Source organism: Herpailurus yagouaroundi, unplaced genomic scaffold (genome assembly GCF_014898765.1).
Source record: "Herpailurus yagouaroundi ecotype Mexico unplaced genomic scaffold, PumYag 199, whole genome shotgun sequence".
In the NCBI taxonomy this organism is placed as follows: Eukaryota; Metazoa; Chordata; class Mammalia; order Carnivora; family Felidae; genus Herpailurus; species Herpailurus yagouaroundi.
The window spans coordinates 15,590,215-15,609,033 of NW_024412430.1; the positions used below are offsets into that span (position 1 = coordinate 15,590,215).

Sequence of the window (18,819 nt, forward strand, 5' to 3'; positions counted from 1 at the left end):
CGGGGAGCGTCCCACCGCACTGTCGGCAGCGGCATCTCGCGGGGAAGTGGCCGAGGGCAGGGGCTGCACGGTGAGGCAATCCGTGAGCAGGTCGGGATGTAGCTCTGTGCTGGACCGCAACTAGGAGAAGGAGAAAACAGAAGACAGATGAGAAAGGAAAGCCGTTCCTAGGAACACTTCCCTGCAAAGGCATCGTGCCCTAAGGTTCGATGCGATGCAATTCAGCACATATATATTAAATAGCAACAACCGTGGGTCAGCCATTGGGCTTAACAGAGAGTCAATAGGATGGTGACTTCTCCAGGGCTGATAACACCTGGCAGGTGATTCCGGAAAAGTACGCAGCTTAGAGGCAGATTTGACTTCGGTCTTTGATGTGTTTCTACTTCTGGGAACCCAGCTTCCAATTATATTTCCGTTTATTTGGTCTGTATCTTATCAGAACTTGTAGTGATAACAAATACAGACTCAAGTATATTTGGTCCAGATTGGAAGGTGCTTTTAAAATAAAGAGGTATGACCAAGAAAATATCTCAGAGATAACTGAGAAACGCCCATTGAAATGTGGTGCCTACAGATTTTACATGAGAAGAAAATATGTAGGTTAAATTTTAAAATATTATGGAGCACGATTCATAGGAAAACTAACGTCATTAGCAGCAATAAAAACCCAACAGTCAGTTGCACATGCACGCACGCGCGCGCGCACACACACACACACACACACACACACACACAAATAAAGCACCACAATTTAGATCTTCATTTAATCATAATAGCAAAATACTTCTTTACATATTAAAGAGTTATATGTTTAAAAAAAAAAGGCAGGGGCGCCTGGGTGGCTCAGTCGGTTGAGCGTCCGACTTCGCTCAGGTCACGATCTCACGGTCCATGAGTTCGAGCCCCGCATCAGGCTCTGTGCCGATAGCTCAGAGCCTGGAGCCTGCTTCAGATTCTGTGTCTCCCTCTCTCTCTGGCCCTCCCCCCATTCATGCTCTGTCTCTCTCTGTCTCAAAAATAAATAAATGTTAAAAAAAAAAAACTAAAAAATAAAAAAAAAAAAATTAAAAAAAAGGCAGGGATGCCTGGGTGGCTCAGTCGATTAAGCCTCTGACTTTGGCTCAGGTCATGATCTCACAGTTTGTGAGTTTGAGCCCCATATGGGGCTCTGTGCTGACAGTTCAGAGCCTGGAGCCTGCTTTGAATTCTGTGTCTCCCTTTCTCTGCCCTTCCCATGCTCACGCTCTGCCTCTCACTCTCAAAAATAAACATTAAAAAAAATTTTTTTTAAATAAAGGCAAAATATCTAAGACTAAAGAATAGGTGAAAAATTATCTGATCTCTTTATGAAAAAGAATTCTGGGAGTGTAATCTGAATGGGGAAAATCACAACGAGAAGTTTAGCTACAGGAAAAATACAAACCTCTGCTTCTATAAAGACATAAAACCTTAAAAATATAGAACTATATTTGTTACATATACTGAGAATAGCATCTTCCGTGTTTAAAGAGAGCATATGAATTCATTTTGCCTTTATCAAGACAGAACTAAACCTTCAGATCTAGGGTTGAAGTACACTAACTCAGCCAACAAGTATTTATCGAGTGTCAGCTGCTCCTCTAGGCTCTGGGAATACTGGTATGGAGCTTCTCCTCGAGAGTGAACCTGGAAAATCCATGATGTCAGGGGGCACTGCTGGTGGGGAAGACCAATATGCAGAGAAGGGAGACTGTGGGTAGGAAGGACAGCGACCTTAGGTAGACAGCCTCTTGGAGAGGGCTCTGGAAAGGAGCCTGGGAAAGGGGGAGGGACTGAGCCCTGAAGATACGTCAGGGAAGAACCCACCGGCCCTGGGGTGCCTGGATCATCAGAGAAGAGTGAGACCGGAGCGGCACCAGCTTGGGTCTTGGAGAAGGGAAACAAGACAGAACCAGGGACATAAGTCCCTGGAGAGATGGAATATGTTTACTAGAGCAGGAAAGGGCCTTCCAGATCATTTAAGGCTCTTAAACATTCTCTAGTCCAGAAATTACCTAATGAGTGGGGCAGGAAGCACACAGAGATTGCCTCACTGCGCAGCCCTTGATAGGAAGAAAACATGTAAAAAAGGAGAACTACCAGGGTGCCTGGGTGGCTCAGTAGGTTAAGCATCTGACTGGCTCAGATCATGATCTTGCCTTTCGTGAGTTCAAGCCCCGCTGTGGGCTCTGTGCTGATAGCTCAGAGCCTAGAGCCTGCTTCAGATTCTGTCTCTCTCTCTCTCTCTCTCTCTCTCTCTCTCTGCCCCTCCCCTGCTTGCATTCTCTCTCTCTCTCTCAAAAATAACTAAATAAATAATAAAGTTTAACTGACTGAGCCACACAGGCGCCCCTCCTCTGTTTTGTTTGTTTGTTTAATCCTTTCCTCCGCTTTCCAAGTTTTCTACATTCCGATGATGAGTTAGAACTGGCTTGCACCCATCTAAGAGAGCCGTTCGTGTGTATCTTTCCCAAACCGTCCAGGCAATGATGTCAAACTTCGAGCTTGAACTTGGTCAGGTTGAGAATATTTACACCATGGAAATTGGCAAATGCTACAAACTGGGCCTTTTTCATCTGGAGAGCTGGTTAACTACTACTCTGATCAGAAAGAAAACCAGACACGCACATGAAACATCAGTAAGTCGCTAGGCAGTAACTTCAGCATTCCTTGGACCTCAGCAAGCTTCATAAAGAGACAAACATATGTCCAGGTCTTAGTCCAAGAATATACAAATGGCATCGTGACCCCGAGTACAGAGAAAGAGCATTTAACACATGTAGTGAACGAGACGTAATTGCATTATAATTTCCTCAGCTTTGCTACACTGGAATCTCTGACCAAGACCGTCTGAATTAGTGGCTAACCCTCTTAGGGCTTTTGGAAGGTATGTTTGTTATTTTGGTACTAACCTAACACATGCTGCGTAAGAAAAACTGGAAAAAAAAATCCAGGCTTCGAATGAGTTCTGGTGATCACTTTTAATTTACATTTCATCATTACAACGTGATCTGGGGCCCACATGTTCTATGAAGCACAGACATGAACATCTCTCTGCTTTCTATTACTCTAGGGTTTTGTAGTTATTGCTACCAATTCGGTCTTTCCAAAAAATTTCATGGCCATGGACACTCCCAGAGTCAAAGGCAGGCAACTCTTCCTTAGCTTCAACACGTACTCATAGTTGCTAAGAGTGTGATTCCACATGACTTTGTGGGGAGCGTTAATTTGGTTTTCTCTGGGATTAGGCATGGTTCTAGAAAGTGCTTCTTAAATTGAACAAGCCTTGAGGAACTTATGTGTAATTTCCAAAGGAAGACCACATGCATAGAAACACAGCAACGATATGTAAGGTTAGTATTATTCTCTCCCTTCTGGATTATTTAAGGCTCTTAAACGTTCTCTAGTCCAGGGATTATCTAATGGGAGAAGCAGGGAGGTATAGCACGATCTCCGGGGAGGGCTGTCATTCTATATAAAAGTTTTATATTCGGAGTAAGAAACCCAACTATTTATATAAGACAAATTACACAATGTATATTTCAGCATCTTCTTAGTTGCTAGGAACGTAAAGAAGATAGAAGGAGATTCTCCAATGAGGGATGATGTCTAACTATGGTTCTCCAATCTGGACGTGCATGAGAACCACCTGTAGGCCCCACCATAGAGCTGTTGACTTATTAGGTCTGGGGTACATTTACAACAAGTTCCCAGGTGGTGATGATGCTGTTGGTCTAGGGACCAGGCTTTCAAAACCATTGGTCTCTACGAATCCTGATGAGTGGAGCTGAGACCTTTCTGTTTAAGGGAAGAGGAAATGAATTGCAGAAATAAGGAATCCTAAAAACCGAATTGTCTTTAAGACCTGTGCCTCACGTGACAGCTGCTTATTATGTCTCCCTTGAGACCATGTAACAAGCAATGGTTACATGAGGTGTGGGTCTTAAACACAATTCGGATTTTTACTTCTTTCACAGGAGTAAAAAAAAAAAAAAAAGTTAAGAAAATTTTTCATTACAGTCTAATCACCTATCCTTAGGAGACAGCAAAGAACTTGCCCTTTATGGAAACTTTATTGATCTTTACAGAAAGAAGTAGAATGTGACCCACTAATCATCAATTCGTCTACTTTAAAGGCCTGCTGTGTCTCATAACCAAGGGACCTCTATTTACGTCACAGAATGTGAAAGGCACTCCTGGAGTCGTTCAACTCCGTTGCCCTAACCAACACCCCTTAGTTCTAGAGTGCCACTGCCTGTCTTGATCTTTCTCGTTCGTTCGCTGGAAAAATATTTCTTGGGCCTCAACCACACGCCAGGCACCATTCTAGTGGCCTGACGTACATCAGCAATCGAAGCAGACAAACAGGCCTCCTGAGGAGTCCCCATTCTGGAGGCAGTGAATGGTAAACAAACTAACCAGACAAGTAAATCGAACAGAAGGTGGCAACTGCTATAGAAAAAAAGAGGAAAGGGTAAGGGCAGCTGCACTGGGCCGGAATGGGAATGTAGGGGGACTGTGGCCTCACTGGGAAGAGAGTTCTAGAAGGAGAGAAGTAGGCAGAGCATGGCCTTGCTGTCTGCAAATAGCCCATCTATCATGGCTGCTCCCTCCTCCTGCCTGGCCTTCCTCCCCCCAGTGTAACTTCTCCAAGCCCCGGTTTCTGGCTAGCTGCCTGAAGGAAGCCTCTCACGACCAGGCCGGCCCACACTGCCTCCCATGGTACAGGGACAGCTGCAGGACCTGCTTTCAACAATCCCGCGACTGGACATGTGTTTGGGGCTTTGTTTCCTGTTACGACTTCCATCTGCACAACTGTGTCAGGAAGTCCGCGAGGACCTGGCTGACTGGCTGCCCTTTTACACTTTGGAAACTCTACAGCCGGTGTCAGGGCAGACCATTCGGTGAGGACTAGGTCTGTAAGAACGAGACACAACGCTTCGTCTAAAGGAGGTTATGATCTCTAGTGGTGTGTGCGTGCGTCTAGAAAATACGATGTGGCCGTGTCTCAGTTACCCCTAATGATGGAGGATCTGGAAAGACACAGATGACTGTAACTATAGCAGAAAGGCTGATGATGTTTGGCCCACGTCCATCCCACCCCCTGATCCCTTTGATTAGCCCTGTGCTGACCCCCTGCCCCAGCTTTGGTGTCCCCATCCCCTGGTCTCCGTGTACTTTCCGGCCAACAGCTGGCAGACCACTCCCCACCCCAAACACACATATGAATGGCTGACGTGTGCTCCTTTGTCTCTCAGCGGGGTAAACTTTGAGGCATAATTTGTGCTCCAGAACCCCCTATGGGGCTCTAGAGCTCCTGCCTAGCCCCTTTCCCTTCCCCATCCCTGTCCCAGGTTCTCCCGGGAGCACTCCTTTAAGAACTCATGCACCCCAGCCCTTGGCCCACAGTCTGCTTCCAGGAGCACCCAGCTTAGTAGACACCCCCAAATTCATCTCATTTGGTTCAGGAATGCACCAGCCCATCAGCAGCACTGAAAGGAGGCTCAGATGCCCACCTTTTCCTCCTCTCCAATGCCTGCTCTGCTCACACCCTGGGGGTATGGTAAACTGATGATTACTGAAAGTGGGGTGTTCTGGGCCTTTACCATAAGGCTAAAAGCATGACCAGGGAGTGTAATTTACAAGAATACTCAGCATCCAAGGCCTCATGTGTCCCTGGGGCCAAACCTTCGTCTGACGCGTGACTTCCCACTGCAACCTGGCTAAGGGGCTCTCAGACTCGGCTTGGCTCCTGACGGTAGTGGGCAACTTACTTCATCTCGGCAGGAAGCTTCAACTTTAGACAGGGCTGATTGTCGGGAAGTATTATTATTGCAGATGGAGTCCTGATCCGGGTCTTAGCGGTTTTTAGGACTGCATGCGTGCGTCTTTCTCTTCATGGAGAAAGGCTCGTGGACATACTGGAAGAAAGGAGACATCTCCGCGTCTCGGAAACCAATCTGTGAGTCTTGGAGTATTAATGATCCTCATCTTCAACGACCCATTTTAGGGCTTACTTTCTCAGCCTATCCAGGTGCCAAGTAAACAAATTGGCTCCTTAGCTTCTGTGCAATCTCCCATTATGAAATATTTGTTCCAAATGATAGTTTTTCAACGTTAATAATGAAATCACCCATCAAGGCTTGACAAGGTTCCTACATTTGGAAACTTGAGCTGCTTCCCTAACAATGCAGGGATTTTTCCTAATATATAAAAACGAGGCACCGTCAATTGTGATTTGTATTTGTTTTTTGTTCAAGACTATTCTGTTAATGTTTATAAGCTCTCGAAACAAGAGACGGAAATTCTACTCCCGTCATTTTCTCATTTCAGATATGATTGAATAATCGTCCAAGATTAAGTGAGTCAAGTGGAAATAATTAGGAAAGGGAAAAAGGCCCAGATTCTCCAATTTTCAGTTCCATTACATTTTATTCCAAGAGCAAAGGCATTCTGTTGGTCTCAAGCGAGACATACTTCCAAAGAAAACGAGGCACAATCAAAGGCCTTTTGTTTTCCTGTTCTCCAATGAGCACAGTCTATCTGGGCTATGCGTGTTTATGCATCACCTTATAGGGATTCCTTTGTTCTCCAGAAATCAAATGCCACCAAAATATGTTTCTGAAGAAACTCAGCCAGAAGGAAAGACAAGTAGGATTATTTTTCCAGAGGGTTAAGGTTTAGTACCAGAACATTCTCATCAAGCATTCTCTATGACGCTTTGAGCAATGTGGATCTTGGGGAATTAACTCATTGCCAAAAGCCTTAAAAATAATTACAACGAATTAACCTATTATATTAATTACAATTAATTTCCAGTTGAATCTAAAAACTCTCTCTCTAGGGGATTCCTCAGCACTGACATTTATGAAGTGGCTTTGGCCTATCATAGGTAATTAATCTCCAACAATCTGCTATCAAATTCGTTTCCTTCGGGAGTGACCAATTTACAAAGGCAAAAGAAATGATAGTGAAGACTTAGAAAAACAGAACTGGAAGAAACCTCTTTGGGAACATGAGGTATTGGCCAGTTAGGCACCTGAATTTCTGTAACCTATTTACTTAGCAGTGACACCAAAGGCCCAAAATTTTGTCCACGGCCGATTAACGAACATGCCGAAATATCCGAATAGATACACTTTGTAAGCGACGTAAAAAATCTGTCCCAGTAGAGATACAACAAAACTACTGGTTATTCAGCCAAAAATGGTGGTTGAGGGAAACTATTCACAGAAATAGAATTTCAGAGTAAAAAGGAACCAGGGTCCAATCTTCCTACGCATCCACTCTGTGACCGTGCCGTCCAGGAGAGCTTGCTTCCATAATGGAAGTTCAGCTCTGTCCTAATTAGTAGCCACTAGTCACATGTGAGCGATGGACACTTGAAATGTGGTTCGTGCAACTGAGGAACCAAATTTTAAGGTGATTTAACTTAATTTTAATTAATTTAAATTTCAATGCATGGTATCGAAGTGCCCGGTAACAATACTGCACAGCAAGGTGGCAGCCTGGCCTTTGTCTAAATGCCTCTGACAACTCATTTCCCTACAACTTGGGTTCAACGGGTCTGATCATTAGAAAGTTTGCCTCCCATGGGACTGTGATCTGTCTCACCGCGATTCCCACTCACAGGGGCTCACCTCTCCCCTTCTCCCGCAGACCTCACGGAGTCACTTGGCTCACTGTCTGCTTTATGGCTCTGTGAATATTTGAGAAGCCTCGAAATGCTGCAGTTATCACAGAATTTCAGCCCTGAGAGGGGCCGTGGTTTAGTGTATCTGAACATCTATAGATTTTATATAGGTAAGAGAATACGTACGCAAGAGGAGTTTGGGTGTTTCAGTTTAACAAACTGTGGTTCAGCTACTGTGGGGTCCTGGGCGGGTATATTCACTAGCCTGAGCGTAGTTTCCCTTCTATGAAATCAGGCTGATAGCACTGAGCTGTGTCAGTTGTAGATTCAGAAAGGACTTAATGCCTGACTCACAGAAGTCACTCACCTAAAATGTCAGTCCCTGCTCTCCCACACAGATTATTCCACTCATCACCCCACTTACTCTCACCACCAGACCTAACTGGACGTGCAAACGTGTAAATGACATCCCAGTACTGATGGACTGAACTAGCCGTCTGACCAGGACAAACACATCCCGTGTTCTAGACTCTCCACTTTTATCCTTGCAGCCTAGAAGAATCAGTAGCTTTCAAAACTCCACGTTACACACACTCTCTCTCATTCATTCATTCGGCACATTTACCGAGCCCTTACCGTGCGTCCAAAACTATGATAGGTCTAGCAGATAAAGGAGTGTACAAGATAACTCAGCTCGGTGTCCTTGTGGAGTTGAGAGAATGGCTCAGATAAAACTTGCTACTAAGTAAAATCCCGACGTCTTTTCTCACATGGGAAGCTCTGTATTTCTGGGGGTCCTTTATATTCAGATGCTGACTCTTCAAAGCCCTGTTGTCATTGGGGGGGGGGGGGAGACAGGATCTTTCGGCTGTATACTACGTGATTCTGTCACTCAGCTAGCTGCTTCATTTCCTACTTCAGTGCCATTTGCAAACGGGATCAAAGTATTCGCTGGCACCAGAATTGATGTTAAATCTCAGTCCCAGAGGGAGTTATCTCTGAAAAATAGCACATGCCCTACTGACATGAAGCCATTAACAGCCACTTACACAACAGCTTATCTGTGATACAGATCATGAAAGGTAAGAGTGTAGGCTCTGGACCCAGAATACCTGGGTTTGAGCTTCCGTATCCTTACTTATGAAATGTTAGACAACAATAAACAAGTTGTTTCACATCTCTTTAGCTCGGTTTTCTCTGTAAGACGTGGCTAATGCCACATAATTTACAAGGTGGTTGTTGGTGGTAGGTATCATGAGATAAGTATTTCACTAACACATGGTTTAGAGCATTCAATAATTTCTATTGTTTCTTTTTCCATGAATATCCAGTGTGGAAGCACCACAGCACTGTTTAACATGTACTTTATTTTTCTTTTTCTCCTATTGTTTTAGGTATTTCCCTCTCTCTCTTTTTGTATCATATGGGGGTCATATGGATCAAATTCGAATTCAAATTCAAATTCACAAGTTCAAAGTTCAGTTCCCCGACCTACTGATGTGCGGCCTTTGGCACAATGTGTCACCTCAAAAGGCTTCAGTAGCATCCTCTGCAGAATGGGTGTGAGAACACCAACTCTGTGGGGTTATTACAGTATGACATGAGGTGACCCACAGAAAGTGGCTCACGTAACACATAGTTAACTTTCCTTTCCTCACTAGAAGCTATTACAGTTGTCGGGGGGATACCTGGTAGAATTCCCTGGGGTCTCGTTCATCTTCAGAAGACAGAGTCTGGGGCCACACGGTATCTGGATCAAGATGTTAGCGTAGTTTTCACACACAAATATCACCCTGAAATTATTCTATCTCAGAAGAATACAGCTAGCTCTCATTCTCTTGGAAAAGTCTAAAATAAATTAGAAATCGAAACCAACAAGACCTTTCCAGAACCCTGGTTGGAGGGAAGTGGAGGGGGGATTTCTACCTCTACATGTCGCACTTATGAGTCGGTAGTACTCTCTAGAAATCCCGGACAGAGGTGGGGGTGAGCTTTGAGAGGATGTTGAAATCAGGAAGGCAGGCGGCTTGGATTTTCTGTATCACTACGTTTGTAAAAGCACCATTTTCGGGGCGCCTGGGTAGCGCAGTCGGTTAAGTGTCCGACTTCAGCCAGGTCACGATCTCGCGGTCCGTGAGTTCGAGCCCCGCGTCGGGCTCTGGGCTGATGGCTCAGAGCCTGGAGCCTGTTTCCGATTCTGTGTCTCCCTCTCTCTCTGCCCCTCGCCCGTTCATGCTCTGTCTCTCTCTGTCCCAAAAATAAATAAACGTTGAAAAAAAAAAATAAAAAAAAAAAAGCACCATTTTCTTCCTAAGTCAATATTATTCTAAAACTCACACCGAGAATCTTATGGGTTTTTTTTTTTTCTGAGTGAAAAACGATATGCAAATGGACACAGTCTAAGGTGGATTCAAACTACATTTGGAGGAACATCGCAAAAGCAGAATGTGAAACCGAAGGGTGGATTGGGTATTTAAGACAATTAGAGAAATAGTAATTAGGAATTTCACATGTCACCAAAAAACATCCTCCTTCACCCTTCGGGGCCTGGTTGTGAGGTCCCGAAGATGAAGACCTTGTCCTTCCCACAGCTTCGTGACTCCCCCTGACAGCGGCTCCGTGCGCTAATGTGCCCACACACATGCTATCCCATCCAGCCAAGTGTAGCATTTTTCTTCCTAGTCAAGTGTCCTCCAAGTTTAATTAAAGCAGCCAGCTATCTAGCAATTACTTCCCCCGTCCGTCTTACCGCATCCGTATTGTCTCCCTTTGAATTGATTTCTGACTACAGCCCCTGCCTGTGCTACAGCTGAGCCAATGTGGGGAGAGACTAGCGGCAGAACTCATCCCCCCACCCCGCCTTTCATTGCATTAAAATGAATTGTCGGAAAAAGATTTAAAGCTGATTTTAACCACTGTTTGGACCATTTTTAAAATGCCTGCTTGTAACAGTTGAAGGCTGTCATTTGCACGGAGAGGCCCTGCTCTCTGTTCTCCCACCGGAGCCGTGCTCCGCACTCGGGTTAATTTCCCCAAGCTCAGTGCTGACCGTGCCAGGCCCCCACCCGCAAAGCCCTGTGGGGTCCCTCCACCAAGCATCACCTACAGCCCCGACCGTCGGCTCTGCCAGGCTGGCTCTCGCTTGGCCCTCGTGGCCCATGTCCCAGGCCCGCGAGCCACGTGGAGCCCAGACGCTCTCCTCCATACCGCTCTTCCACATCTCCCACTGTACTTCCGGCCACGAGCCTCCTGTACCTGGAGTCCCCTTCGCGCCAGACTCTACAACCTGCAACACATCGTGAGTGCTCTCCGAGGCCCTCTTCCTTGAAGCGTCCCCAGGTCTTCCAATCCCAAAGTCACTTGTTCATTCTCAAGTGGCAAGGGCAATTTCTATCACCCTTGACGGGACTTGTGGTTTCCTACACTGTATAGTAACTTATTTATAAATTGTGTGTGTGTGTGTGTGTGTGTGTGTGTGTGTGTGTGTCATAGAAGACAAAAAAGCTCCTTATAAACAGAACGTGTCTGTTTGCTCATGTAAGCTAAAATAGTGCTTCTTTTCACGTGAAAGGGACTCTGTAAATGTTTGGGGAGATGGGTCAACAATGAACAAATCAAAAAATGAATTAACAGGTGCTAAGAATTCATTAATCCACGCTTATCCTTAAGAGCGGCCCCTAAAGACAGATAAAATCCTGTCTTCCCGAGATACAAAGGGAAAACGAGCAGAGCAGTTTAAGCACGCTGAGATGATCAACTAAGAATAAAACAGGAAGTAGCCAAGCGAAACCTTAACAGAAGTTAAAAAAAATAGACACTTGGGAAGTTTATTTCCTCATACTGTTCAGTCCCTGGTCATGCCAAATTTCACCAGATAACATGATTCCTCTTTATCTACTGCCTCTTGGAATGTCCAAACGAGCAGTCTTTCCAATTGGAAATGCTAGTTCCTTACCTTTTCCCTCCCTGTCTCTCATTCATCTGGAAGGGCTGGGAACAAATCCAAATTGCTACCTTTGCTTTTAAAGACTCGACATGTACCACGTATCTGGGAAGCAGAAAACAGAAATTTTGAGCCGAGTAGGCCCCAGATACACCCCAGCCCCCTTGGTGACCACCTACGCAGGCAGGACAATAGCTTCCATCTTCTGACATCTGGCTGAGTGAGTGACCAGCTATGGCCCTGGTTCCTCTGGTCACCACACAGCCTAACATTCTTCCAGAGTCTTTTTCCCCCTGAGGTAATGTCGTCAACGTAAGAGCTCACCCACGGTGTTATTTTTGTCAATGCAGAGAAATATTTTACTGAAAGTAATTTCCCCTCTCTCGTCCCAGGACCGTATGCCTTAGAGTGGTCCATGAATCATGTGACCTTTGACTCCTTTGGTGAAACGATGCTCTTCTCTCGAGTCATCAGAAAGGAGGCCTGGTTCAGAGAAGTTCTCTAGGGTGAAACCCCGGGCGGCAAGTGGAGTCTTCTAGAGGCTTCCTGTAGTCTCTACAGCTCCCGCCAAAGTGATTTCCATGTTCAGAATCTACCGTTCCTCCTTTGGACACCGACAATACTTGGTCTTTCGGCTTACCATCCATGAACTCTAATGAGCTCCAATCTCCTCTCAAAAAATTAACCCTGTCCCAGAAATCCAGACTAGGCAGACATAAGTCCAAGGGAAGCTTGGGGGTGGGGGATGATGAGGGCTGCCAGCAGTGACTCGTGGTGCAAGGGTTCCATCTCTGACTGCTCTGTCCTAGACTAGATCAGTCCTGTTGCTTCTGACAGAACAGGGAGAAAGAACACTGGGTCAAGATGAGGGATTAGAAGCAGGTCGTTGCCAATGCTGCACGCACTCCTCTAAGCTAGACAGCACGGACGCCCTTTCTCTTCCCCACATGTCCTGCCATCTGGAGGCCTTAGCGTGGACACTTTTGTTCCCAAGGTCTGCAAGGAGCTTCAAACTCGGTGGTCAGCCGTGTCTATCTCCACTCTCACACACTCTCACATCTGTCTTCACGATGAGCACCCCCTTGGCAAGATGCTATTCTTGGAAGTAATTTCACATTCTGACACTGCAGAAAGCTAGCACAAGCTACAGCTACTTCGGATCTCTGCAAAGAGCGCTGTGCACTGGTAACTTTTAGTCCGCTAGAAACGGAGGCATCAAAGCACTACTCCGTATATGCTGAGAGAAGAAAAAGTGCCACGAAAAACATGTCTTCCTGCAGTCCCCAATAATTTTCCTGAGTAGAACGAGGAAAAACCGATGGGCTGTGGAGTCAAACAACCAACACCGAAGCCAGTGGCGGGGGCATGTTTTGGGTCTGACTTTAAAGACAGAAAATCAGGTTATGTTCATTTCGCCAGAAATCAACAAGTCAGTGGTACCCCATGTAAAAGAAAATCTTAGAGACAAAACACGAGACGCTGAGAAAGAATAATTATCTCTCCTTCTAAGAACTCCGTTTTACTGTTCACAAAAACTAAAGCCTGGGATTTTCAGCAGAAACCCAAAAGTCTGTTGGCAATGGAAAAGCTCACGTCTCCGTAAAACTCCCAAAGCAATCAAACATCAAGGAAAGGAAGTATGTGACATATCGGTGACTTACTTTTCCCCCAGTGTTTTGAAGATCAAAAGAATATCTCTATTTGACCAACAGGACACTCTCCCCCGCCCCCACCCAGTCTCCAACCGCCTCACTGCGGGGGGGCGGGGGGTGGGGAGACTAAGCAAATTCCTTGGTTTCTCAAGTCATTACCATGGGCTAAAATGATGTGACAATAACAGCAAACAGAGGTGCCGCCTACACCAACCCTCTCATCAGTTTCAAAGTATGTTTTGTTGGTTTTCGTTGACGCCACTCAAAGGAACTGGTCACTCATGGTCTCGAAAGTTTGACAACAAACTGTGTGATTAAATTCCTTAAACACGTCTGTCCATTACTAATCCTCTTTTGCCAACATCCCTTTCAGAGAAAAATCACCGCTCCACGGTGCCTGATTTATATTTCATTTTGAGAACAGGAAGTAAAGGGATTAAAGTTAAGGATTAAAACACTTACTCTTTACTGCATTTTTGCTCCTCCCGAATGGCTTCCTGGTTGCTATGGCTACTGTTCACTGGTCCTTAGCCCTGAATGCACGTCTTTGCATTAATAAAATATTTTAAATGAGACTTCATGGAAAACAATAGGGAAAGTAGTTTAAGTTCAATTGCTCTTGAGAGAAAAAGCTAACATTTTTTAAGAATCTTTTTTTTTTTTTTCCTTTGTCTCTTTATTGGTATCCTCGAGAGTGAAGCTTGAGCTGGAAGACAGCACGGGGACAATCTGAAGACATGCAGTGTGAAATCAGAATTACGCGGCAGGGGCACAAGAAGGTTACTCTGAGATGGTGCATTGGTCCTGACTTTACAGACCAGCGTTTGTAGGGAGATTAAGGATCCCTGGGAATTCCTCCAATGTTGCGACACCACAGAACGTTTTAAAGGCAAAAATGCACGTAAATGTGGTGTTGCAATTCCACATCGCAAATACCAGCCAGGAAATGAAAAGCTGAGGAGTTTACCGCCACAAAGTCAAGTTAGGCCTATCTGTGTACGTATCGCTGTTTTGTAACCGAAGTCACTGGCGTGCTTGGGGGGCAGCATCTGCACAGGAGTGTGGCCAAAGAGGTGACAGCCACGAGCAACATATGCCTCCGGGGCTGAAGGCGTCTGCGCGTATAGTGCACACAGCTGATGCAGAGCTGGGTGTCGAGAAGGGAGGGTGACAGTGACAAGTGAGCAAACACAACTGCGTTTGAGCTGCTCCTTTGAAAACACTCCCCTGACATTCGTTTTAGAATATACTGCCTACATTCCTTTCAAACGCCAAGGAAAACTAAGGAGATGGAAAAGTAAAACTCCATTTTAAGATCTATTCTCAAAGCCCAATAGCAGGATAGACTCCAGGATAAAGTGGAATGACTTCTAATACACCACCCCATCCATTTTTCCCCCCGATGCTTGGTTTTTCTCTGCCTTGATATCAAGTAGTTTCAAACTATTCTTCTGCCCCCCAAGAGACCCTACTGAAACTACCTCCCTGAGGTCCAAATACCCTCATCATTTCTCACTTCCTCCGATTCCACGTTCCTCACATAATATCCACAGAGGACAGACGTAGATGCTACTTGAAAATGCGTAATTAAAGCCATATTAATAGATTAATGGGAACAAAGGGACTGATACATTTCCTTTGCCATACAACAAAAGCAAATTTTATAGGGATCTTCCAGAGACAATCCCCTAACTGGAAAGAACGATGTCATGGTGACCACTCTAAGCGTCATAATACACAGGCTAGTGGTATGGATAATTTTAAGCAAAGGTGAGTAGCTCCCACATCATACCATAAGCTAAATGGTGCTGCCCATGGACAGGACTGTGGAATCTGAAACTAACCTGGATGGAAATGGTCAGAGTTCAATGCAGACCCACAAGGTAGAATCATGTCTTTCCCAACACCCGTGTTCCTTCTTTCCTGGCTTTGGTCTTTTCTTTTGGAAACCAATTTAGGGATAATCCTGAGGACTTAGGGTCATTCCAGGGCAGGCTGGGGTTCCTGTCTGTTGTTCTTGTGCATTTGCGATCAAGACGGGGCAGAAGGAACCTACCCTTCAGAGGCAATTCTCCATGAGTATCTCAGGTTTCTCCACGTGTTGGGAGCAGAGGAACTGGCTGTCTTTCTGAACTACCTTTTAAAGGACGTCTCTATACTAAACAGCTTTGGAAAACGGACTAGGGTAGTCTCTTCCTCCAGAGCAAAATGTCAAGCATGCTTTCATCCATTAGAAAGGATTTGGGTTCCCTGAGCTCAGAATTTCCCTCTGGTAACACAATCCACTGAAAGTGCCAGTGTTGCCTGGCCCTTTCTGTGTCACCTTGTGGGAACTGTGACTTAAGAAAAATGCACGAGAAAATGATTGTACTCTGGCTACTGCTATGGCTATGAGTAATAAGCTCTCCTTTTGTCTCTGACCCAGGAAGTTCGTGTCTTTGGCCAACATCCATTAAACTACAGCAGGCTAACTTATTAGCTCACACCTAGAGTCAAATCTCAGACCCTTGATACTTGATAGTTCCTGACAACCACAGAACCATCCCTAGATGTGCAAAATAGTTTTGCCCAGAATATTTTTATAATCAACGGGAGTCACTCCAAGTCAGTCCACATCACATTAGTGGTCCAATCTCAAGTGATTCAGCTAAAGAAATGTTACACTGGGCATCTGCTCACCAGGACACTCTAGTGGAATTAGGGGTGCCTGTAGGGTTCCAGAATGATCCCACAGTCATGTGTCCCAGGGCTCATTAAGGCACGTGTGTGGTCCCACGTATGGGGTGGAGGGTGGGACAGAGCCCCGAACGAGAAGAATGGGGGCTGGCACCCTTATGGATGCCCACCTCGATAGTAGGGCTGGCCCAGCTCCCGAAAGGAAGCCAATGCAAAACGTGTGGGCCCTCAAGGGGCAGGGTCCCAGTCAGGGGCCACGCCACCACCTTCTAACAGAAGGCTGCTAGAGAGCTTCTGCAAATGATTGTCACGCAACAACTTGCTGACAAGTTACAAAACCTCCCGTGGTGGAAAATCAGACAGCCCTCAGTAGAAACGGTAGCGTCCAAGGAGCACTGGAGGTAGAGTCAGAAGATCCCAGCTGATGACCCACTGTGCTTTGGAAAGTCATGTAGCTTCTCTGAACCTTCTTTATCTCTAAAATGGGATTAGACTAATAACTATAATACTAACCCTGGACAACTGCTGTGAAGAACAGAGGTAAACAGACATAAAGATGCCCAGTAACCTGTGCTACACACGTATTTGGGAGTTATTATTTCTCTTCCTTTTCTTTTATCTCTTATTTCCTAAGGGGAGAAAATAAAAATGGGTAATTCTATCTTTTATGTCATTACTGGATATTTGAAACACCAGCGTGCCGCCTCTCGCTATCAGTGATGGTCGAGAAGCTAGAAGTAGTGTTGAGCTTGTGAGTGTTTTACTGTGTTAATGTCCTGGTCCATTTCACTCCTAATACCCTGATAGGGGAAGGGGCTCACAATCGGGGCGGACAAGGGAGGCTCGTTAGGTGGGACGAAGGGTTAGCTTCCTCTGCTCCTTTATGCCATGATTTAGAGAACCTTAATAGGTCTGCCTTTATGCCTGTGGGAACTTGTACATATTTTTCCATAGAAAAGAACAAGATTATTTAAAGAAGAAGAAAAAGAAGAGGAGGAGGAGGAGGAGGAGGAGGAGGAGGAGGGGGAGGAGAAGGGGGGGAAGGGGAGGAGGAGAAAAGTTCCTTTGATTGCTACTCTGAGTACACAGAAATGAAATCTAATTTTTGTATTCGCTTATGTACAGATGAGGAAATGTCGGGGCGCCTGGGTGGAGCAGTCGGTTAAGCGTCCGACTTCAGCCAGGTCACGATCTCGCGGTCCGTGAGTTCCAGCCCCGCGTCAGGCTCTGGGCTGATGGCTCAGAGCCTGGAGCCTGTTTCAGATTCTGTGTCTCCCTCTCTCTCTGCCCCTCCCCCGTTCATGCTCTGTCTCTCTCTGTCCCAAAAATAAATAAACGTTGAAAAAAAAAAAAAAAGATATTAGCAGATGAGGAAATGTCAAGGATGCCCTTTGTACTATCATCTCAAAATACAATTTATCCAACGACCACGGTGGGTAAGTATTACCCAAATTCCTTCAGCCAGTGCTTGTACGCTAGGTTAGCCCAGAGCACTACTGTGATGCAGAGGTTCTCGTCTGACGTGCTCTGCTCTCTCTTCACCAGTGCCTTCCGCACTGACCTTCCCTTTTCAGAGCCCAGGGATGTCCTTGCAAATACTGAGTAAGGAATGCTTCTCATGGCAATGGTCTTTCCTATACACTTTTGAGTAAAAAGAATAAAAACAGAGGGGCCCCACAATAGGAGAAGACATGCACCAGTGTTAAGCCATTGTGACAACATTTACGTGCTACGACCTGGCTTTAAAAAAATTTCTTTTTATTTGAGAGGGAGGGAGGGAGGGAGGGAGGGAGAGAGAGAGAGAGAGAGAAAGCAGAGGACACAGAAGGAGAGAGAGAATATTAATCAGGCTCTTCATACAGCCTGACGTGGAGCTTGATCTCATGACCCTGGGATCACGACCTGAGCCAAAATCTAGAGTCGGGCACTCAATGAACTGAGACACCCAGGCGCCCCACCACTACCTGGCTTTTCTATTTCCCATAGGGGAGGGTGCCAAATGGGAAATACTAGAAAAACAATTGCTGGAAGGAGGGTGGGAGAGGGGAGTGAAGCCTAGCACAGGAGAGGACGAGGCAAGGGAGCTCACCTAGCTGGTCAGGGAATACAAAGTTCTAAGGCCAAGGAAACCCTACTGCCAAAAACACTTGTGAATATGGCTATAAAAGTAACACTTTGAGAAAGTGCCAGGAGTCAGGCCCAGAAAATGGAGAAAGAGAAATCCATACCGCAAATTTCGACAAGGCAAAAAAAGAGATAGAGCCTAGAAATGCCACACGTCACCACAACACTTAGAAATCATGCGTGAAAGATTCTAGAAAGAATCATCGGTTGGTGAGCAGTTCAGAAAGAAAACGGTCAGTAGGAGCCAGGAAATGGACATTGAGAACAACCAGAGAATCCTCGTTTCCTTTTTAGATGCCATTATGTGAAAGCCGCACATGTAATGAGCGCAGAATTCACCAGGACATTTAGCAAAGTCTCTTCGTGATAGCATCTTGGACAAGACTGAGAATCCAGGAGCTGAAGACAGCCCAGCTGGGTGCAGTCATAATTGGAGGAGCTGCTGTATCTAAAGAATATTGATTAATGGAAATATGCCAACCTAACTAATTGCCTTGTCTCCTTTCACCCTAAATCCCTAATTCGTCCCTGACGTTACCACCATAATGATCTTCGATCCGACCACAGTCTATGTTCAAACATCTGAGCATGGCATATAAGGTCTGTTAACATCACTTCCCTTGTCAACTTTTTCAACCTCCATGCTTGCCTCAACAGCCAATAAATGACACTGCAGGTCTCAGGCGACCCTAGCTGACACGAGTCTGTGGCGTGAACAACACGGAAAGAGTAGAGAGGCATGCGATCCATGTGCTTATTACCCGGAAGCT

General features: G+C 45.6%; 1 protein-coding gene across 4 annotated transcripts in view; it reads right to left on the minus strand.

Moving 5' to 3' along the window:
• The window catches only part of GLIS3 (GLIS family zinc finger 3), a 449,362-nt gene that overhangs the window by 72,251 nt on the left and 358,292 nt on the right, over window positions 1–18,819 (minus strand). For all 4 annotated transcript variants that reach the window (XM_040449462.1, XM_040449463.1, XM_040449460.1 and 1 more), the window contains one exon: window positions 2–120. In XM_040449462.1, coding sequence (XP_040305396.1) covers window positions 2–120 — 119 coding nt within the window. The remainder of the gene's footprint in view (window position 1; window positions 121–18,819) is intronic.